The sequence below is a fragment of the Colias croceus genome, chromosome 3 (genome assembly GCF_905220415.1).
Source record: "Colias croceus chromosome 3, ilColCroc2.1".
NCBI lineage: Eukaryota > Metazoa > Arthropoda > Insecta > Lepidoptera > Pieridae > Colias > Colias croceus.
In genome coordinates this window covers 5,756,770-5,776,143 of record NC_059539.1, presented here as the reverse complement: position 1 = coordinate 5,776,143, position 19,374 = coordinate 5,756,770, and the positions used below count along the sequence as shown (strand labels likewise).

At 33.1% G+C, this 19,374-nt stretch overlaps 3 protein-coding genes across 5 annotated transcripts; all 3 read left to right on the top strand.

The window, feature by feature from the left end:
- The first annotated feature begins 89 nt into the window (after positions 1-89).
- LOC123706320 (2',5'-phosphodiesterase 12) lies at positions 90-4,126 on the top strand. The gene is made up of 8 exons (XM_045655525.1): positions 90-858; positions 1,297-1,420; positions 1,630-1,769; positions 2,050-2,212; positions 2,283-2,571; positions 3,363-3,483; positions 3,565-3,716; positions 3,955-4,126. The coding sequence occupies exons 1-8, from the start codon at positions 198-200 to the stop codon at positions 4,066-4,068; spliced, it is 1,764 nt and encodes a 587-aa protein (XP_045511481.1). The 5' UTR covers positions 90-197; the 3' UTR covers positions 4,069-4,126.
- A 4,189-nt stretch (positions 4,127-8,315) lies between these two features.
- LOC123706335 lies at positions 8,316-10,117 on the top strand. 3 transcript variants are annotated; one of them, XM_045655543.1, is made up of 5 exons: positions 8,316-8,412; positions 8,731-8,819; positions 8,903-9,328; positions 9,433-9,592; positions 9,675-10,117. In XM_045655543.1, the coding sequence occupies exons 2-5, from the start codon at positions 8,753-8,755 to the stop codon at positions 9,898-9,900; spliced, it is 879 nt and encodes a 292-aa protein (XP_045511499.1). In that variant the 5' UTR covers positions 8,316-8,412; positions 8,731-8,752; the 3' UTR covers positions 9,901-10,117. The 3 variants fall into 3 exon arrangements, with proteins under 3 accessions (XP_045511499.1, XP_045511498.1, XP_045511500.1); XM_045655542.1 differs by lacking the exon at positions 8,316-8,412 and adding an exon at positions 8,430-8,648; XM_045655544.1 differs by lacking the exon at positions 8,316-8,412 and adding an exon at positions 8,430-8,652.
- An 846-nt stretch (positions 10,118-10,963) lies between these two features.
- On the top strand, positions 10,964-19,373 carry LOC123706336. The gene is made up of 4 exons (XM_045655546.1): positions 10,964-10,975; positions 11,102-11,180; positions 14,997-15,351; positions 19,148-19,373. The coding sequence occupies exons 2-4, from the start codon at positions 11,119-11,121 to the stop codon at positions 19,349-19,351; spliced, it is 621 nt and encodes a 206-aa protein (XP_045511502.1). The 5' UTR covers positions 10,964-10,975; positions 11,102-11,118; the 3' UTR covers positions 19,352-19,373.
- The last annotated feature ends 1 nt before the right edge of the window (position 19,374 follows it).

Sequence of the window (19,374 nt, the reverse complement as noted above, 5' to 3'; positions counted from 1 at the left end):
GACATGACATTGGCAATTGAATAATGAATTGACATTTGGCAATTATTGGCAAAATATTATTATCTGTGATTATTATCTAAGAGATTATTATCGTTTAGCACTCCTAACCTATTTTTTAAATTTTATTTACAAGAATTATTAATTTTCCCTATTGTTTGAGTTAATCACATGGTATATTTTATTAATGTGATATCGCTATGATATATGGATTTAATCAGTGCATTCGTTTCGTCCATTCTTTATTAAGTTTATCCAAAACAAAAACTATGAATATTAATAAATGTTATTTTAGACACATTGAACATGAAGACAAAGTTGATATTGCATTTCTATTCAATGTTAAAAATACACTTAGACAATTCAACTTAAGCAGAAAATCAAGTGAAGGTGTTCAAAGTTTATGTACGCGTATTGGAACGAATGTACAAAAAGTGGTTAACAAGAAGGTTAAAAAGAAAGCTCAAAGCGAAGAATCGAATATACCTGTACAAATTTTAGATGAAAAGCAAAATGCTGTTCCTGATATGTATACTTGCATTCAACTATTCCAGTTAGGTCCATTAAAAATAAAAATTTCAGACCAATTCTATGATTTAGTATTTAATGCGCCTTGGGTTATAAATTTCAATTTACCCAAGTGTATTTTGGTCGGATTTCCCGTTTATCCTGAGAATTTAGAAACAAAATATGCAGATAAGTCTATAAGTATATTCAATTGGTATCGAGCCAAAGATGTCAATGAAAATGGGAATCCTATAATGGAAAATCATATTAACTGGGAGTTTGTTGCAAACACATTTTACTATACCCCTACCCTAAAAGATATAGGAATGAAACTGAAACTAGAATGCATTCCAAGTAAGTATTCTTTTTTTACAATAAACAAATATTTGATTTCTATATTTTATTATTAAAATAGCTGTCCGCCCGTGGCTCTGGCCACTTTGTCTTGTAAATTATATACTAAAACTTTCCTCAGGAATCTTTACAAAAATGCATCAAAATCCAATGCATACGTTTAAAGATCTTAAGGCATACATATTATGTACAGACAACAGCTAAAAGTGACAGTGTTTTTTACTATACAGTACTGTTATGTTTGTTATGATATGTTTACATAGGTAATGTAAAAGTTGTTTACATAATTAAATAAATAATTGTAATTTTTATTCTATGCTTTATAGAAAAAACATTTTTTTTTGTCATTTTGTCACCTTCCCTATCAATTTATTTCTAATCTCTTAGTTTCGTGTGCTTATAGGAATCCCCCTATTAATTTTGTTCTTATTTTTTTAGAAAATATTAACACCACAGGACCTAGTGTTGAAGTGATATCAAAAAGTTGTGTTGAAGCAGGTCCAGGCCCTTGCCCATTTGAAACTAGACATCTGTTTACTAAAAATAAGTTGAAAAATGAAAGGTTTGTATTTATATTGTACCTAGTTGATTTGAAAACAACAGGAATTTAAGGAACATTATATTGAAATACCAATTTGAAAAATAGTGAAATTGTCCTAATATTCCTAATAATGATATTCTAATATTTGACTGTAATAGAGATGAAATATATTAATTTAGCTTATGTATTATTTTTATAAAATAATTGCTAAAATTTAAAAAGTATTTCAGTTTTCGATGTGTGACATACAACATATTGGCAGATTTATATTGTGATTCAGATTATACAAGGACAGTTCTGCATCCATATTGTCCTCCTTATGCCTTAGAAATAGACTACAGAAAGCAGCTTATTCTGAAAGAGTTATTGGGTTAGTATGCTATATTATATTATAATTCATGTATATATGTTACAGCTAACTAGCAAAATCAGCTGTTAAATTAAAAGTATATTGTGTTCAATTTTTATAAATCCGTGCTGTTTAATTGATGCTCTGAATAATAGTCATACTAAAATATAAATTTTCTTGTTAATAAAATTTTTGACTTGTTTAAGAACTTGTTTCTTTAAGTTTCGTAAGATACTTGTTAAGCTTTTTATTTCCATAGTATAGAATGAAAATTAAAAAAAAATCTTTATTTTAATTTTAGGATACAATGCTGATATAATCTGTTTACAAGAGGTTGACAAAAAAGTATTTGATTACTCACTAAGCTGCTTGTTAGAAAATGAAGGCTTAAAAGGATTATTTTACAAGAAAGGAAAAACAGTAGCAGAGGGCTTGTCATGTTTCTACAGAGAAAACAGATTTAGGTATAATAAAAACATTCACAGGTGAATACTTTTTGTAAAAAAATACGTAAGTAATCATTTTTATTTGCAGGTGCATTGGGGATGAGAAAATATTATTAGCAGATGCAATTAAAACTGAATCATATTTAAAACCTATTTGGGATGCTATAGAAAAATGTGAAAGATTAAAGGCAAGATTGTTAGATAGATCTTCAGTTGCAAGTGCAACAATTTTACATTCTTTGGACAATGAAAAGGAAATTCTTATTGTCGGTAACACACATTTATACTTTCATCCTGATGCAGATCACATTCGACTCATTCAAGGAGGGATTGTTATACATTGGCTGCAAACTATTCTTAAATTATTACAAACAGAGGTAAATATTTATATGTATTGCTTTTGAAATGAAAACAGTATTTTTTAATTGTATAACCTTAAAATTATAATTTTATGGTTATACAATTAAAAAATACTATAACCATAAAATTATAATTTTATGGTTATAGTTACAATTAAAAAATTAATGAAAATTATTATTTTTTTAGTTACAATAAATAAAAGAAGTGAGAAAAAGGGATTGTGCACTTTTTACACCTTCCTAAATTTAGTCACTAATTTAGAAAGTCATTCAAAAAAATTGGTTGTTTGTAAAGTAGGTTTACGATCGAGATATTTACGTGATAACATAATGCAGTGGCAGCGCTCGAGATGAGACGGGAGATCGGTCCTCTCTCTCGTTATACCTACGATCGCGCTCGTTAGGTTTTGGTGTGACACAAGTTTCTGAACATGTCACCCGACTAAAACGATTTTAAAGACGTTATCACGTCAAAAATTAGAAGCTTCTGATCACACATCTGATGATGAAGTTTGAGTGTTTTAGAACCAATGTGTGTAGAAATTATTAACAAATTAATGCTAGATTGTTATAATTATTATTAAATTTTGTGATGTCATTAATTCAGAAGCAAAATGCTTATATCGAAGTCTAGTTCTTCCTAGTTATACAAAGAAACATAGGTGGTAACCACACATAGTTCTGTCCTGTTTTAATAAGATTTTTTTTTTTTTTTATAGTCCTGGTGAGGTAACATATTATAGTAGTGTAGAGGTAACATAAGTAAAGGTGATGAAGATGTTGATAAAAAATATTTCATACATTTTCAGCATACAGACAAACGAATATCCATCATTCTATGTGGCGACTTTAACAGTGACCCATCTTCTGGCATTTACAAGTTATATACAACTGGCAAAGCTCCTAGTACTTTACAAGACTGGAAATCTAGTAAGAAGTTTTTTGCACTTATCCTGATATTTTACTTATCACATTTTAATAAATATTTTATGTACTGTTAATAATTTACAGATCCTGAGGAAGCTGTTAGTGATTTAAGTCTCTCACAAGATATTCAGCTAGGTAGTGCTTGCGGAACACCTCAGTATACAAATTTTACAGAGGGATTTGCAGATTGCCTAGATTACATTTATTACGATACAAGTAATCTTGAAGTTGTACAGGTCAGTAATGTTCATGTACTTAAGGGGGGTTAGGCGGTCAGCGAAAATTCAGCTATTCGGGCCTGAGGTAAGCGGTGAGGGGGTCCGTGTTTAGTATGGTATCAACGTGCTCGAAACTAAAAATGTGTTGTTCAATCATTTTGTTACATTATAATTGCTCTTTCTGGAATATTGCAATATGTTCGTGAGTCAAACAAATTTGTGTCTGTATTATTAAAATGATTTATTTTATTTGCAGGTAGTGCCTTTTCCAAGTGTGGAAGAATTGAAAGCACATACAGCCTTACCTAGCATAGTGTTCCCATCAGATCATATAGCTGTCGTATCTGATATAAAATTTAAACCACTATAAAATTTATAAGATATTAAAAATATTGTAGATGAGAAATAAAGTAGATGTAAATCTTCAACTTTTCTATTTTACACTTAATTTATTATCCTAAAAGGTTGGCATCCACTGACAAGCATGGTCCCGACCACGGAGTAAATACAAAGGTCCCGACAAATAACCATGTGTACCTTACATACCTACTAGCTTTCCGCCCGCGGCTTCGCCCGCGTTTTCAGAGAAAACCCCGCATAGTTCCTTTTCCCGTGGGATTTCCGGGATAAAACCTATCCTATCTCTCAAGTTGGATCGAACTGCACATGGTGTGCGAATTTTATTATAATCGGTTTAGTGGTTTAGGAGTCCATTGAGGACAAACATTGTGACACGAGATTTATATATATTAAGATTATTATAATCGAAATCTTAACCCCTTACCGCATACAAAGCCATGTATGGACGACGAAGTTCATGAATTTTTTATAGGCTAACTATAAAAAATATCTAAAAAAACTACCTTACATCTTAAACAGCATATCATCGAGAATTGGAATGTAATTAATTTATACAGTGTAATTATTATCCATCAGATATATTATAGATTTAGTGTAGCGCGTGCGACGGTTTGGGTGCGCGGAAAAAACCGTGATTTTCAAATTAAGATTTCAATATCAAAAAGGTGAGTAAAGCCATGAAAAAAAATATTACTTCTTTCTTTAGTCTTTCTAAAATAAGGTAAAACATTTGGTTTGGTTGTTTTTTTGCTTTAATCATGATTTTTTGTACTTTTCCAAATCTGTCATATTTGGCTTCGTATGCATTCCGTCCAAAATATATTATGTCATATGTGGCTTGGTATGCATTCAAGGATACTTTCACTGATTGTTCCAGTATCGATTCTGGACACTTTTATCTCAATGCTAATGTAAATATCATATCATCATCAATAAATACAGACTCAAGTAAGTATTTGCCACTGTATGATTTTTAATTAGCCGTTTCAGAGCAAATGCGAAAGTCAGGGAAAGCTCTTATTACCAAAAGACGTGGTCGTCTCTCAAGAACTTAGAAACATCGGCATCTCTGGAGTCTCCTTTGTATTCCTGACTCGCCAATTGCCGCAAAAAAGCTACGAAAATCTCCTGCAAGACATCTAGATTTTCACTTTGATTCTGCACGATCTGATGGGATTAGTCATTACCCAATTTGGAAGAAGAACGTCCGTCAGCTATGCCCCTATGCCTATATTGTTCCAATTTCGTTCCTTCACGTTATGTGAAAAATATAACGTGTTTTTATGTTATAATGACAAATGTAATTGTTTTAAGCTATTTCACGAAGTATAAGTTGGCTATGATTCTGGGTTTTATTTAGATATCCATATAAAGTACTAACATTTCGCCCGCGGCCTCGCCCGCATTTTCAAAGAAAACCCCGCATAGTTCCCGTTCCTGTGGGATTCCCGGGATAAAACCTATCCTATGTGTTAGGCCAAGTTACCCTCTATATTATGTGTGCTAAATTTCATTGTTCGGTTCAGTAGTATTTGCGTGAAAGAGTAACAAACAAACACATACACGTATACATCCACCCTCACAAACTTTCGCATTTTTAATATTAGTAGGATAGGATTTATGTAAAGTATATGTAGTATATCAGTTGACTTAGCATTCAGGATACAAGCCTTTTGTTTTGGGGCTTAGCAACCGAGTGTGTGAAATTAGTCCGGAATATATTTTAATTTTATTAATTAGTTACTTTTTTCTAATTGCATATGAAGCCATATATGACAGAAAAAATACAACAAACACTGCATACGAGTCCATATATGGCGCCGTTTCATATTTTCTATAATATAAGTAAATAATTTTTTTTCTCAATTTGATCTCATAATGTAAGGTCTAATAAACACTTTTTTGCAAAAAAATAATTTTTATTTCATCTCCTTAATAATTCATGCAATAAGGGGTTAACAATGTGTCTATTTTTAAGCAATAAGTAATCTAACGGTGTTTACAATTGTACGGTAACAATACCTACGCCTTGTTTTATTTTAATGTAACATACATTATATTAAGTGGCGTATTATCAATATCATAACAATTCAGACATTCATGCGATTTTTTTTCAAACAATTTGTCCCTTATTTTGTTTCGCCGTGGTTACCTCATTATTAATAGACAATTTCCCAACGGGATCGCTCTCACTCGGACCGGTTTTTGCGCCATTAGGTACCATTTACTGTACCCTGAGCAAGTATTATATAGTTTAATCCAGTGTGAATATAGTTTAGTGCACAGCTACCAAGTACGTTATACAACTAGCTAGACTTTGACCCATGGCGCAAAAAACGGTCAGAGTGAGAGCGTTCTTGTCACCAACTTGTCTCTTTCTAATTAGGTGACCATGGCTCAACAAAATAAGGGACAAATTGCTTGAAAAGCGAGCGAGTATATGTCCTGTACATATTATATTACTTATACCTACATTAAATTAGGTAGTGTATCAACACTACCTAATTTAATGTATTAAAAATAAACTGAAACATATTGTACGTATAATGTACTGTAAAAGTGCAAACACCGTAAGGGCGTATTCAGAAAGAAAGCTTGAAACTTATAAGCGCTTATCGGCGCTTGTCAGCGCTGGTAACCCGCGCAGGAAAATATATGAACATGCGCCGATAAGCGCTGATCGGCGCCGACAAGTTCCGACAAGCTTTAACAAGCGCTGGTCGGCGCTGAGCGCTACCATATAAAATTTGTTTTGGTCTGCTTCAACCTGCTTCCTTTGTGTAGAACGAACCAGCATTGACAAGCGCCGATAAACGCCGATAAGCGCTTATAAGTTTCAAGCTTTCTTTCTGAATACGCCCTATGTTATACGTAATATTCAAGGAATTTGTCTCTTGTTGAAGTGAAAACTTCTTTAGCGGCGTTGAGCACTTTTTCTGTAATGGGATGGGTATAAAATCTAAACTCGCGTCAGGACACGTGACCTGATCGAAAAAGCGTAAAGACGGATGGAGAGAACTCAACGTTAATAATCAAGTTTTCACTTCTGCCGGCACTCCCGGAGTGCAACCCGTCTTTTTTTGTTGAGCCAACTTTCGTTTCACTTTTAATTATTATCTGTAATTTCAGAAGAAAATTATTTAATGTATCCAGAATTCCAGGTTTCATTTTGAACAATTTATTTCTTAGATAGAGTTAAAATTATAACGTTCTAAAATGACAATATGTTGATGATATGTACAATAAAAATGATGAATTCCATGATATTTCTATTTCTAAAAGTTCTAGTATATTTAAATACAGTTATATTTCTTTTTAAAAATAAAGGAATGTTTCCTTTCAGCTAAATTCGCTATCTCCAGTATTTCAAGTACTTTCCCTCCCGACTAAAATTTCCACACTGTCCTATCCTATCCTATCCTATTAATATTATAAATGCGAAAGTTTGTGAGGATGTGTGTGTGTTTGTAACTCTTTCACACAAATTCTACTGAACCGATTACAATGAAATTTAGCGCACATATAGAGGGTAACAATATATAGAGGGTAAGGTTTTATTCCGGAAATCCCACGAAAACGGAAACTATGCGGGTTTTCCTTTGAAAACGCGGGCGAAGCCGCGGGTGGAAAGCAAGTATAGTTTAGTGACCTCAAGAAGTGAGTTAGTAGGATAACCACAGATTGCTAAATAGTTAGTATTATGGTATTTATGTATCTTAACGCAGGCAAATTGTATTATTTCGCTGTTTAGCGCTCGGCATGTTGTAATATTGTCGAAAATTCGTAATGAGAAGTTTTTGGTTGGGATATTAGGGGATGGGTTAGGTTAGGTTCGTGTTTTTTTTACTAAACAGAAATAGGAGCCCTTCAAAGCAGTACTCCGTCGGCCCGTTTATAAACGCTCGGCATTTTATTACAAAATGCTGAGCGTTTATAAACGGCGAAATTATACAATTTGCCTACGTTAAGACATAGTCTATGGTTGTCATTTTCGTTTGTCGAAAAGACGTTCATCATTGGTTAAGCATTGGTTCAACATGTTTGATTGTTGATCAGTGATCGTGGTCCCCGTCAAGGGGGGACGCCCTTGTGCATGTCGCTACCAGGGTGAACCTTCAGTTCACCCCCGCGTCCGCGTTAAAATGTAGTAGCCCTTCTGGCTAACATTGAGAAACACCATACAAAAAAAAAAAAAAAAAATCAGTGATCACTGTCATATCATAAGTTTGTCATGTCATTGTCAATTGTCATTGATGTAACCAGTCAGTGGTCAGTGACATGTCAGTGATCTAGGAAGTCAATCATAGAGTAATATAATATATTGAAGTCAATTTATTACATTGTTATTGTAAAGGTATGTATTATTGTATTTACTAATCTATTGTCATTACATCTATTACTAATACCCATCTATTGTTTCTTATTATATACCAATCGTATTTTTGTGACTACGAACCAGTTATGAAAGTGAATATCGAATAAGTAAGGTATTCTTATGATCCTACTAACTGTAAGTGTATTAGATTCTGATAGAGCTCTATCAGAGACTTCGGCAAGTGACTAACTTACAACGTAGTGAATAAAAAGAACGTAGGTTTGTTTGCTTAACAATATTAAGTGTGTTACTATGATGCCATGAATGTTTTTTTATTTGAGTTTATTTTTTTTAAAGGTCACAATTATTTTCTACAAAAATGCATAAAGTTTACTCCAGATTCAATAATTTTTGTTGTCAAAAGCAATTGACAAATGTTCATTTCGGTAAGTATATTTGTAAATAGATAGATTTCAATATAATTAATAATTGAAGTATTAAAAATAACATCATTCATTTTATTATATAGGCGGTAGAGATAAATTTGGTATATCTCTTCATAATTCGCCGATACTAAAGTTTCCTCAAGCCACTGCTCTGAAGTTACCAACTAATGTTGTTAATATTTATGCAACTGAAATGGGAAGATTTTCGCCTATGAGAGAAAGAGACATATCTGGACCAGTTATCAATGCTTATCATGATAAGAATGTTATGAAAATAGATATAACCGTTCAATCAGATCCATATGCTCATAAATATGATTGTCGTGGTGCTGTAAGTTTGTCTTCATCTATGCAGAGCAATGTGCCCAGCCCCTTCAGTGGAAATCACACACATTTGAATATGCCAGGCTCACAGTGGGGCCAAGGATACAAGTACTTATCTGACCATCTTCAAGGAGCTCATTATCTTACGCTAAGAAACGAATACCGTGATAGGTTATTTACAGGAGGTATGAAAAAATAAATGGTTATTTATTACAATTTATGTTATTTTATGAAAGTAATTTTAATATTATCTTTATTCATATTTAATCATTATTTTTACAAAGCATAGCCATTGGAACAAGAAACATGAGTACAGATACTGCTAATAATCCCATGAGTGCAAAAGAAAAATTAAAAAAAGCTGTCAAAGATTATGGTGCAACAGTCATTGTATTTCATGTTTCCATCTCAATTATGTCTCTGGGAATATGTTATGTACTTGTATCAAGGTATGAAAAAATAAATTGTGTAAGTTAATTGATATCATTCATGCATATATAACAAACTATAACTATAATAACTTTTTTTCAGTGGGGTAGATCTTGTAGCAGTTCTGAAATATTTTAATGTTGGCGAGGGGAAACTATCTAACATGATCACATCGAATGCTGGGACTTTTGTGATAGCATATGCTATTCATAAAGTTTTAGCACCAGCTCGAATAGGAATCACACTAACTGCAACCCCATTCATAGTGAGATACTTAAGGAACAAAGGCATTTTGAAACATAATATCAATTCAGGTGGTGGAAATTAATTGTGATTTTATGTTTTAATATTTTAGATTATAGAGGGGAAAGTTATGGGTTACTTTATAACTTAAATGTATGATCATACACATGTTATTACTGTAAACAGTGTACAAGATATTCTTTATTTCTATGTATAGATGTAGCTTAATCTTAGGATATATTTTTTGTATACATACTTACATATTTTTCATTTTTAATATTGAATAAAAATATTTAACTTAACTTGCCTTTCTATTCAAACCATAATTGCCCATTTCTATTTCAAACCTACAAATATTTTTATTTACTTATGTTTTAAATTTTTAATACAATTTAATTCATAGTACCTAATCGAAAATATCATAAAGTTTCATACCTATTTCTATGAGATTGACTGTTTCTTTAGTGCAAATTGAATTATTTTAATTAATTTACTCTCGGCAATCGCTTAATTATGCGACTATTGCCGCACGCACCGACTTGATACTGGATAAAAATTAAAAATAGTTTAGTATTGGTAAAGGAACATTACATATGATAAGCTTTCCGAAGAAACAAAAAATACTTTCTTATAGAAGTACCTATCACAGCAGTGAAATTTAGAGCCTATTTTATAAACTTCTAGTATCAAGTGCCTTCATAGTATTTTTTTTAACATCTTGTTTAGTAAAAAAACAGAGCTTTAACCTCAGATTAAGTAGATAGGTACTTATTCTTATTCTTAAGTGTATAGCTGCAAAATATTATTTTTGGGCCAAATAACTGTAACTGTATCTTTAAATTCGTCATCTAGTTAATTTGCATATATTTGATGTATTTTATAACTGGACATTGGATAGTAGGTAAACAACTAAAAAACAGGTCTGCCTTCTATTTGGTTAGAGTCTAAAGGTCATTCCCATGAAGCTTCGAAAACGAAATAATATAGAATTACTTTTCTATTTTTAACTCACGAATTGTATGAAGAAAATATACCTACATGAAAATAACATTGATTTAACTTAATTTGTGATGTAGGTACATCTTAGATTACCTATCAATAATTATTTTATTAAAGAATAAAAGATAAAGAAGGATGATAAAAAAAAAACGCGAGCATAAGTATGTCCATTTGAATAATATAGGTAGCCTTGGTTGTTAGGTATAATATGACTAGGCTTCTACTAGTAGGTAATTATCTCTACGATCTACGTATTTTGTAATGCACAATGTAAATTATTGTTATAGATATTCATAAAATAAGTATGGCAGCATTAACAAACGTTGATCAAGATCAGCAAGTACTGTCTTCCTGTTTAAACGACTGGTAAGTTGACTCATCATATTCCACTAGGCCCAATGCTATAGAAAGTATTACTACTTACCTAAGTTCTTATATCTAGGTAGGTACGTAGCATTGTAAATAAATACTATAGTTTATAATGTTAAAGTTCATAGACATAAATAACAAACGCGTATTAATATTTCTAGTCGAATGGTTAAATACCTACCTACTTTACATTGTATTATAGGTACCTATGAACTGTGAGATAAGTAGGTATGTATTAAATACCAGTGCCTAGTACGGAGTACCAATCCGGCTGAACAGGAAGGCTATATTATACTCTACATATTATACTATGTAAACATTAGTGAGGTGTACCTAGTTCAGTCAGTTCCTCAAATGATTTAAAGTAGGCAAAGATCTTTTACAATAGTTCAATAAACTGACGGACTCCAATGCAATTTTTATACCACAAACTACCTACCTACTCGGTGTGTTACTAGCATATTTTTAAAAGACTTCAAATAAAGGAGCAACTTCTCAACTCATCTCTATATTTTTGTATGTTTTTCACCATTTATACTTTTTAAGAATTTTAAATACGATTTATTCACCATAATATACCTAATCCCGACGCAGGCGTTTCGATCACTTTACATTGAGCGTCGCCACAGGGTGACCACTGACCACTTGACCAGCCCGTGAATAATATTATAAAGCTGATGAGTTTGTTACTTTGTTTGAACGCGCTAATCTCAGGTCCAATTTGAAAAATTATTTCGGTGTTTAGATAGCCCATTCATCGAGGAAGGGGGGCTATTTATAATTTTAATTTATCATCACACTAAGACCAATAGGAGCGTAGCCACGCGGGTGAAACCGCAGGGCGCAGCTAGCTCTGCTAGCATAATATAATATTCGTATTTCGCGTAAACAAAAGCTAGTATAATATAATAATACAAAAACACAAGAAGAAACTAGGTACCTACCTATGTTTGTCACTAAATAATTCTAGACAGGGTGAACCGATATTGATGATTTTTATTATTATAGTACATAGCTGGAGATGAGTCACTATGATGTAGGCATTCACTCAGCAATTCAAACTCAGAATTTTGATAAATTCAACCCCAAGGGGATAAAATAGAGACGAAAATTTTTTATCATGAAAATTAAATGAATTTTTTATTATTGGTTTTATGGCAATGAAATGCTTTATAAATATAATTTATAAATATTAGAAAAACCTTGTTATCGCTGTGTCCCTAAGGAACATAAAACTAAAGTATAGAACCAATTAGATCGCTCTGGCGAGATCTCGGGTTCCTGCAAATTGGTCCAAAGTCGCCCGGATTTGGATGGAGGACGCGGTTTCGAATCCCGCCTCGTGATCGATTTTTTTCTATTCCTTAAAAATTTATATGGAAACTAGTGGTCCGCCCCGGCTTCGCCCGTGGTACCAACATGTTTAAACTATCCTATCTCTCAAATTGGATCGAACTGCACATGGTGTGCGAAATTTGTTAAGTGGTGTAGGAGTCCATTGAGGACAAACATTGTGACACGAGATTTATATATATTAAGATTTATTTTGCCCAAGTGGGTGAAACTGCGGGCAACAGTAGCTAACTACTAGTTATAATTCTTTGACAACAGCTAGGTTGAAGGTATTAGGTATATTATGAGTTAAGATATAAATCCATATACATAATTTATTTATATGATAGCGAACAATTTCTGTTTTTTAACAACTAGGTAGTTACTTACATCATACATATTTTTTTACATTTACGGTATAATTACTTGACCACCAGTAAAACATATATAAAGCGATAGAAACAAAGATTTATAATTAATTGCGTAATAACATAACAACATCAAATAATCTAAGTTCGATCCTTTGTTCGCCGATTGCCGGGTCACTGGCTGCTAGTTGCGTATCTTTGTAACCCACATGTGGAGTACTCTATATTATGTGCGCTAACGTAGTTACTTATTTAAATAAATTTGATATTCATGTGCGGTGCCAAGTTAGTATGTGATATCGTAAGACGTCAACACAATAATAATTATAGATAAGAAATACAACTTGAGTAACAAAATATTTGTAAAGTAAATGTCTTTCATCTCATGTGTTTTGTGTAGATAAACAGATTATTATTTCATCGGTTCAGTGCAGTTGCGTATTATTAATGTGATAGTTGTCAGTTAACTTTTAAATCATGTCTAAATATATTGTCTACATATTATATGCTCTGGTTTTTCATAATGGTGTGAGTGTTTTTAAGGTTTTGTGTGACACGAGGTATGTTATTTTGTTTTATTATTTTTTTATTTTAATACATATCTATGTAACTATATTTATACATATAAGTAACTAGGTCGGTACATATTATAAAATCGTAAGAAAGTCAAAACTGTAGTTACATTGAATATTTTTGAAGAATTCACTAAACTCGATATCGAAACCAAAAATATAGTTTTTAGAATTTTTGTCTGTTGGTCTGTATGTATGTCCGGGCTAACTCAAAAAGTACTGCATGGATTTACTTCAAACGTACAGAGATAGCTGGAGACCTGATGAAGGACATGGGTATGTTTTATCCCGGAAATTCCACGGGAACGGGAACTCTGCGGGATTTTCTTTGACTACGCGGGCGCAGTCGTTGGCCGAAAGCTAGTAGATAAGTGATAAAATAGTAACTACAGTGGGCCTAAAATAATACGACAAACGAGAAATGGCTCTATTTGTGAGACAAAGAATCATATAATAGATATAGATTGTAGGTCATAGAACCAGCATTAATTATTAATGTAGGCACAGATGTCAAAATATATTTAATAACTACAACTACCTACCTAACTATTGATGTAATAGGTACTTAGGTAACCTGTAGTAACAAAATTATTTATTCTGAAAATTTCAGTCTTTATTCTCAAATAAATTGAGCACAGGCGCGTTAAAATTAGGACTATTAGTATCGGTTATTACTTGTTACAGTACCTATACTTACTATCATCCTGTGTTTCATCAATAAGGCAAAGTATCAATTGCTGTTTACTGGCCTAGCAATAGCCACAGACTAATCAATAGCTATTGGATATTTGAAATACCTATGTCGTTATACATTTTTATATAAATCTACACATTGATGCCATAGAGAGAATAAATGGGTACTTAAGTACCTACTACCTAACAAAATGGTTAATTGGTTAGCTCAATACCTGTTCCCACCTATTTCCTATACATGACTTCTCGTTGTGTAATTAATTGAAACTTGAAAGTAAACATTTCCATATGTAGGTATATTTGTGTCTTGATGACCTTAAATTTTTTGATGTTTTTCGCGTTATGTACCTACATATGGTAGGTATGTTTTGTATAAATCAATCTCTACATAACTATTTCGACGTGTCGATAACGTAAGTAGGTAGGTATTAAGGCGAGTGATACTGTATGGTGAAAGAAAGTATGTACAAGAAAAAAAAAACTTATTAGGTATCTAGGCTAGACCGTACCTATATTTCAAAAACTCATATTGATAATATAATATAGGTAGATTCTTTATAAACTTTTATATTAAGTAAGTACCTATAAACTTTTTCTCTAAAGAGAAAAAGTTTCACTATTCGAGAATTCGAGACTGTGTCAACAATCGATCGTTGTTCTATAACTTGAATTAGGTATTAAGCAAAATATTGTGTACATTTTCTACTAGGTATCCAATTCGGCACACTGGACAGTTAACGTGTTAATGAATCCATTTACGTAGTAATTTGTTTTCTCTTTGGAATCCATTTATCATACGAAACATAACTCATTTCATTTTAAATTCATAACTCCACTTTTATTTCCAGCAATATCACGTCACCAAATGAAGGACAATATTTATTCGACTTCACAAAACATGACGATGTATACGACTGGCAAGAACAATCGGACACAGTTCGAAGTGTGGGGATGTCTAAGGCTGTTTTTGTATTACACCAGAATACTCAGTTTAGAAGAGCTATATTTTTCGCACTGTTGAATCCTCAATTAAATGGAGCTGGATTTGCTGGAATACGTGCCCTTGGATTTTATGATCTTTCTGGCCATACTAAACTTCAAATCATGTGTCGGGGTCAAGGACAGTTTAATGGATTTAAAATAGTCCTGAGGCATAAAGATTTAAACGATGAGCCTAATTATTCATTTGAACAATATTTCCAGGTAGGTACATACTGGTGCTTCTAAACGGGCAACATTTTTCTGCAATTTGTAGCTGCACTATTGGCAACTTATTGCCCGGCCATCACAAAAATATTTTATTGCCACGATGGCCGAGCAATCTATGGCCGAGCTATGTGTTGTGGTGCTTCTAAACGGGCAACATTTTTCGTGTCCCTTCGTCCAGCATACTCACCATGGAATCCTGATATTTCATGAATGTCAAAAAACTGTTCTGAAATAGTGCTAAATAGTGCCCAAAGGAAAAAAATAGTGCTCTTGTACTTGCGAAGTTATAGCCATAGTTCGATGAGTAGGTATGCTGGACGAAGGTTTCGCCCAGCATACTCACCTCCGTCCGGAGAATCTGTATACGCTTCAAACATAATTCATACTTCAAAAAATAGTTCCCAAATAGTGCCAAACGGTGCCCAAAAAGAAAAAACAGTGCTCGAATAACTTCGGAGTTATAAGCTTCGTTCAGTGAGTATGCTGGGCGTAGGTTCTACGCCCAGCATACTCACCTCAGTGCGCGAATATCGAACGAGCTATAGGTATAATTTACGTCTCAAAAAATTGTGCTTGAAATAGTGCCCAATATCAGTCCAATTTTTGCTTGACTTTTGACTTAGAAAACCATTAAATTTTAATGTAAACTTCTACATACTAACGTAAAATGGGGTACAGTCGTCGACACATGTTTTTGGACAAAAATATTAAACTTTCTAATTGTAGACTTCATGTTATTGGAAATAATTATGGTATTTTCTCACATGTCAAAAACTTTCGATTAAATGCATTATTATATATTTTATAAATAATAATAAATGAATGAAACTTTAAGCGTAAATGAAGTCTATTACTTCATTGCATTGTGTGTTTGTCTGAATAAAAACAGTCATTTGCAGCCAATAAAATTAATATCTTGAAAAATCCGGATGACAATCGGTAATAGTCTTCACTTCACGTCATATTATCTAAAAAATACATCTGTGTTAATTCTATAGTTACGTTTATACTTACTACCGACGCTCGCGCTGACTGATTCTACCTATTTCGATATTGAAATGTAACTAACGTGAACTTAAGACGAGAACAGATCCTGACGGGTAACGAGGACAAGCTTGTAATAAAAAAATTGAAGAAAAGTAAATTATATCCTAGCAAATAAGACAGTGTTTCATTTCCAGTAGAATTGGAGGATAAAACCAGGCCTCCGCAGAAGTAGGTATATAAATAGGTATTTGAGATCCAATTAGATAAACAAACAAGTTACATTACGTTATTATGTGTGTACCTACCTACATCAAACCTTTAAAAAAGTAACTAAGTAGGTACCCATTTTTAAAACTTCTTAAGCATGTCCTTAATTTTAAGTGTACAGTGTCATATTCAACGAAAAAATGAACGTGTTTTTGTAAAAAACAACTCGCTTGCTACCTAGTTTTACAGTGCAATTAATGAATGAGTGTAAAATCAATTTAGTTAAATGCCACTATTATAAATTGAAATATACTTACTGATTTGGGTGCAGCTCCTATATTGATTACGTACTAGATACACAATTTTATATAGGTAAATAATGACATCACCAACACATTGTTTGGTTTTGCAACCCACTATGTAGTCAAACTCAAAAGCCGGCGTTATTATAATGATGTGCGACGAAGTAAACAAACAAAGAAACTGAGAAGCGCTTGTTCGTTTCGATTGATTTGTGACACAAAATGGACCCTTATCACCTTCAAAATACAGATCAGTCTTGTCTAATAATCGTAAGATGTTAGGGCAGCGCCATCTAGTATTTAAACATAAACATATTCATTTGCGTCGCGGGCGCCGCGCGTCGTAAGCCCCATACCTATTGACCGTACGTGCATCCATTACTGCCACACTATATTGAACTTTATCACATGAGGAATACAGGTCAATTCCGTAAACGTTGTGGTACCGTCCTTGATCCGGAAAATGATTATTTTGAATAATTTTGTCAGTTGTAATGTAAGCATTAATAACAGCAACTTTATTTTTCATGCATGATTTACTTCATTTGATATCTTAATCCTTCAAGCGCCGTGATCTAGACAAAATATATAAAATCATTGTTCCTAGCTACCGGGGTCCCATGCGACGCGCGAAGGCTTAATCATATTATTATAAAGTATTATTAAAATAATGTGTAATTAATAATATTGCGATTCTAAAGTAAATACTCCCTTACATAGACAATTAATAATTTACACAAGACAAAAATTGTTAGAAAGAAAGTTAATAATATTGTATTCGACTGTACTCAATGTGATGTATGTAGAAGTTTACAATCAAATTTAATGGTTTTCTAGGTCAAAAGTCAAGCAAAAATTGGACTGATATTGGGCACTATTTCAAGCACAATTTTTTGAGACGTAAATTGTACCTATAGCTCGTTCGATATTCGCGCACTGAGGTGAGTATGCTGGGCGTAGAACCTACGCCCAGCATACTCACTGAACGAAGCCTGTAACTCCGAAGTTATTCGAGCACTGTTTTTTCTTTTTGGGCACCGTTTGGCACTATTTGGGAACTATTTTTTGAAGTATGAATTATGTTTGAAGCGTATACAGATTCTCCGGACGGAGGTGAGTATGCTGGGCGAAACCTTCGTCCAGCATACTCATCGAACTATGGCTATAACTTCGCAAGTACAAGAGCACTATTTTTTTCCTTTGGGCACTATTTAGCACTATTTCAGAACAGTTTTTTGACATTCATGAAATATCAGGATTCCATGGTGAGTATGCTGGACGAAGGGACACCATTTTTCTGCAATTTGTAGCTGCACTATTGGCAACTTATTGCCCGGCCATCACAAAAATATTTTATTGCCACGATGGCCGAGCAATCTATGGCCGAGCCATGTGTTGCAATATGTCTGCAATAGTATGGCGCATGATGCAGGCTCCTAAACGGGCCACACAAACCGGCAACAATGGCTGACGAAATCACACTCGTCGCAGCAGCCTATATTGTTTTACGAGAAAAATCAAAAAGGAAAAAGCAGAGAATGTGGATTCGACCTTACTTCAATAGGCGTGATTTTTTTTGACGATTTTTTTGTGACGATTTTTTTTTAAATAAAGCCGAAGTATCGAAATATCGATTTTTTTTCGATATATCGAACTCCGATATTGATATATTTTAAAATATCGATATATCGAAAATCCGATAATATAAAAAATATCAACAGTCCAAAACAACGTGATAACTGCACAGAATATAGCAATTAGTCACGGCACGGCACAGCCGCACTCACAGATAACTTCACGTCGTGTAGAAAATGATGCACTATGTCATAACAATAGAGAGCGACTGAAACAACAATAAAACTGGCTGGGCAACATTGCAGATAAATCGACAGCTCAGCGATCGTCCAGCAACCTATCAAAACAACATCGGCCATTCGCTGCAATGCCTGCAATATCAAACATGTGTCCGGGACATTGCTCGCAATGTTTCCGGCCACTGTGTTGCAGCCACATATTGCAGGAAAATATAGCCCGTTTAGAAGCACCATTGATTTAATACATATAATTTTTTTGATGTTTTAAATTACCTACTTAGCACAATCAACTCGAATCGATATTTTTCATAATTAAAATCGTTCAACTGGACAATAATATAATGCGAATTGCTTAAGTTCAGAATTTAAACTTTTAACCAAGACTTCTTTTTGTTTATGATGCTACTAAAATATGTTAATTATTTTAAAATCGTATCTAAACCTAATATTTTCTAAAAATATGACAACAATTAATTTCAGGCGCCCAAAGATGAATTTGCTGTGCGCAGTCTACCGTTTTCAGAATTCAAAGCATATTACAGAGGTAAAAGAGTGAACAACAACGAGACCCTCGATGTGTCACAAATAACAAGTATTGGCATTCAAATGTATGGAGGTGTTTACCAACCGGTCAAACAAAAAGGTCCGGCTACTTTAGAAGTGGATTGGATAAGAGCTGTTTAATAAAAAAATATTATGGGGTCAAT

Coding starts and splice junctions, on each gene's coding strand:
- LOC123706320 (XM_045655525.1), top strand. CDS start 198: ATGATATATGGATTTAATCAGTGCATTCGTTTCGTCCATTCTTTATTA. Junction 1,770..2,049: donor TATTCTGAAAGAGTTATTGG/GTTAGTATGCTA, acceptor TTTTAATTTTAG/GATACAATGCTGATATAATC. Junction 2,572..3,362: donor TTAAATTATTACAAACAGAG/GTAAATATTTAT, acceptor ATACATTTTCAG/CATACAGACAAACGAATATC.
- LOC123706335 (XM_045655543.1), top strand. CDS start 8,753: ATGCATAAAGTTTACTCCAGATTCAATAATTTTTGTTGTCAAAAGCAA. Junction 8,820..8,902: donor ATTGACAAATGTTCATTTCG/GTAAGTATATTT, acceptor TTTATTATATAG/GCGGTAGAGATAAATTTGGT. Junction 9,593..9,674: donor TGTTATGTACTTGTATCAAG/GTATGAAAAAAT, acceptor ACTTTTTTTCAG/TGGGGTAGATCTTGTAGCAG.
- LOC123706336 (XM_045655546.1), top strand. CDS start 11,119: ATGGCAGCATTAACAAACGTTGATCAAGATCAGCAAGTACTGTCTTCC. Junction 11,181..14,996: donor TCTTCCTGTTTAAACGACTG/GTAAGTTGACTC, acceptor TTTTATTTCCAG/CAATATCACGTCACCAAATG. Junction 15,352..19,147: donor CATTTGAACAATATTTCCAG/GTAGGTACATAC, acceptor AATTAATTTCAG/GCGCCCAAAGATGAATTTGC.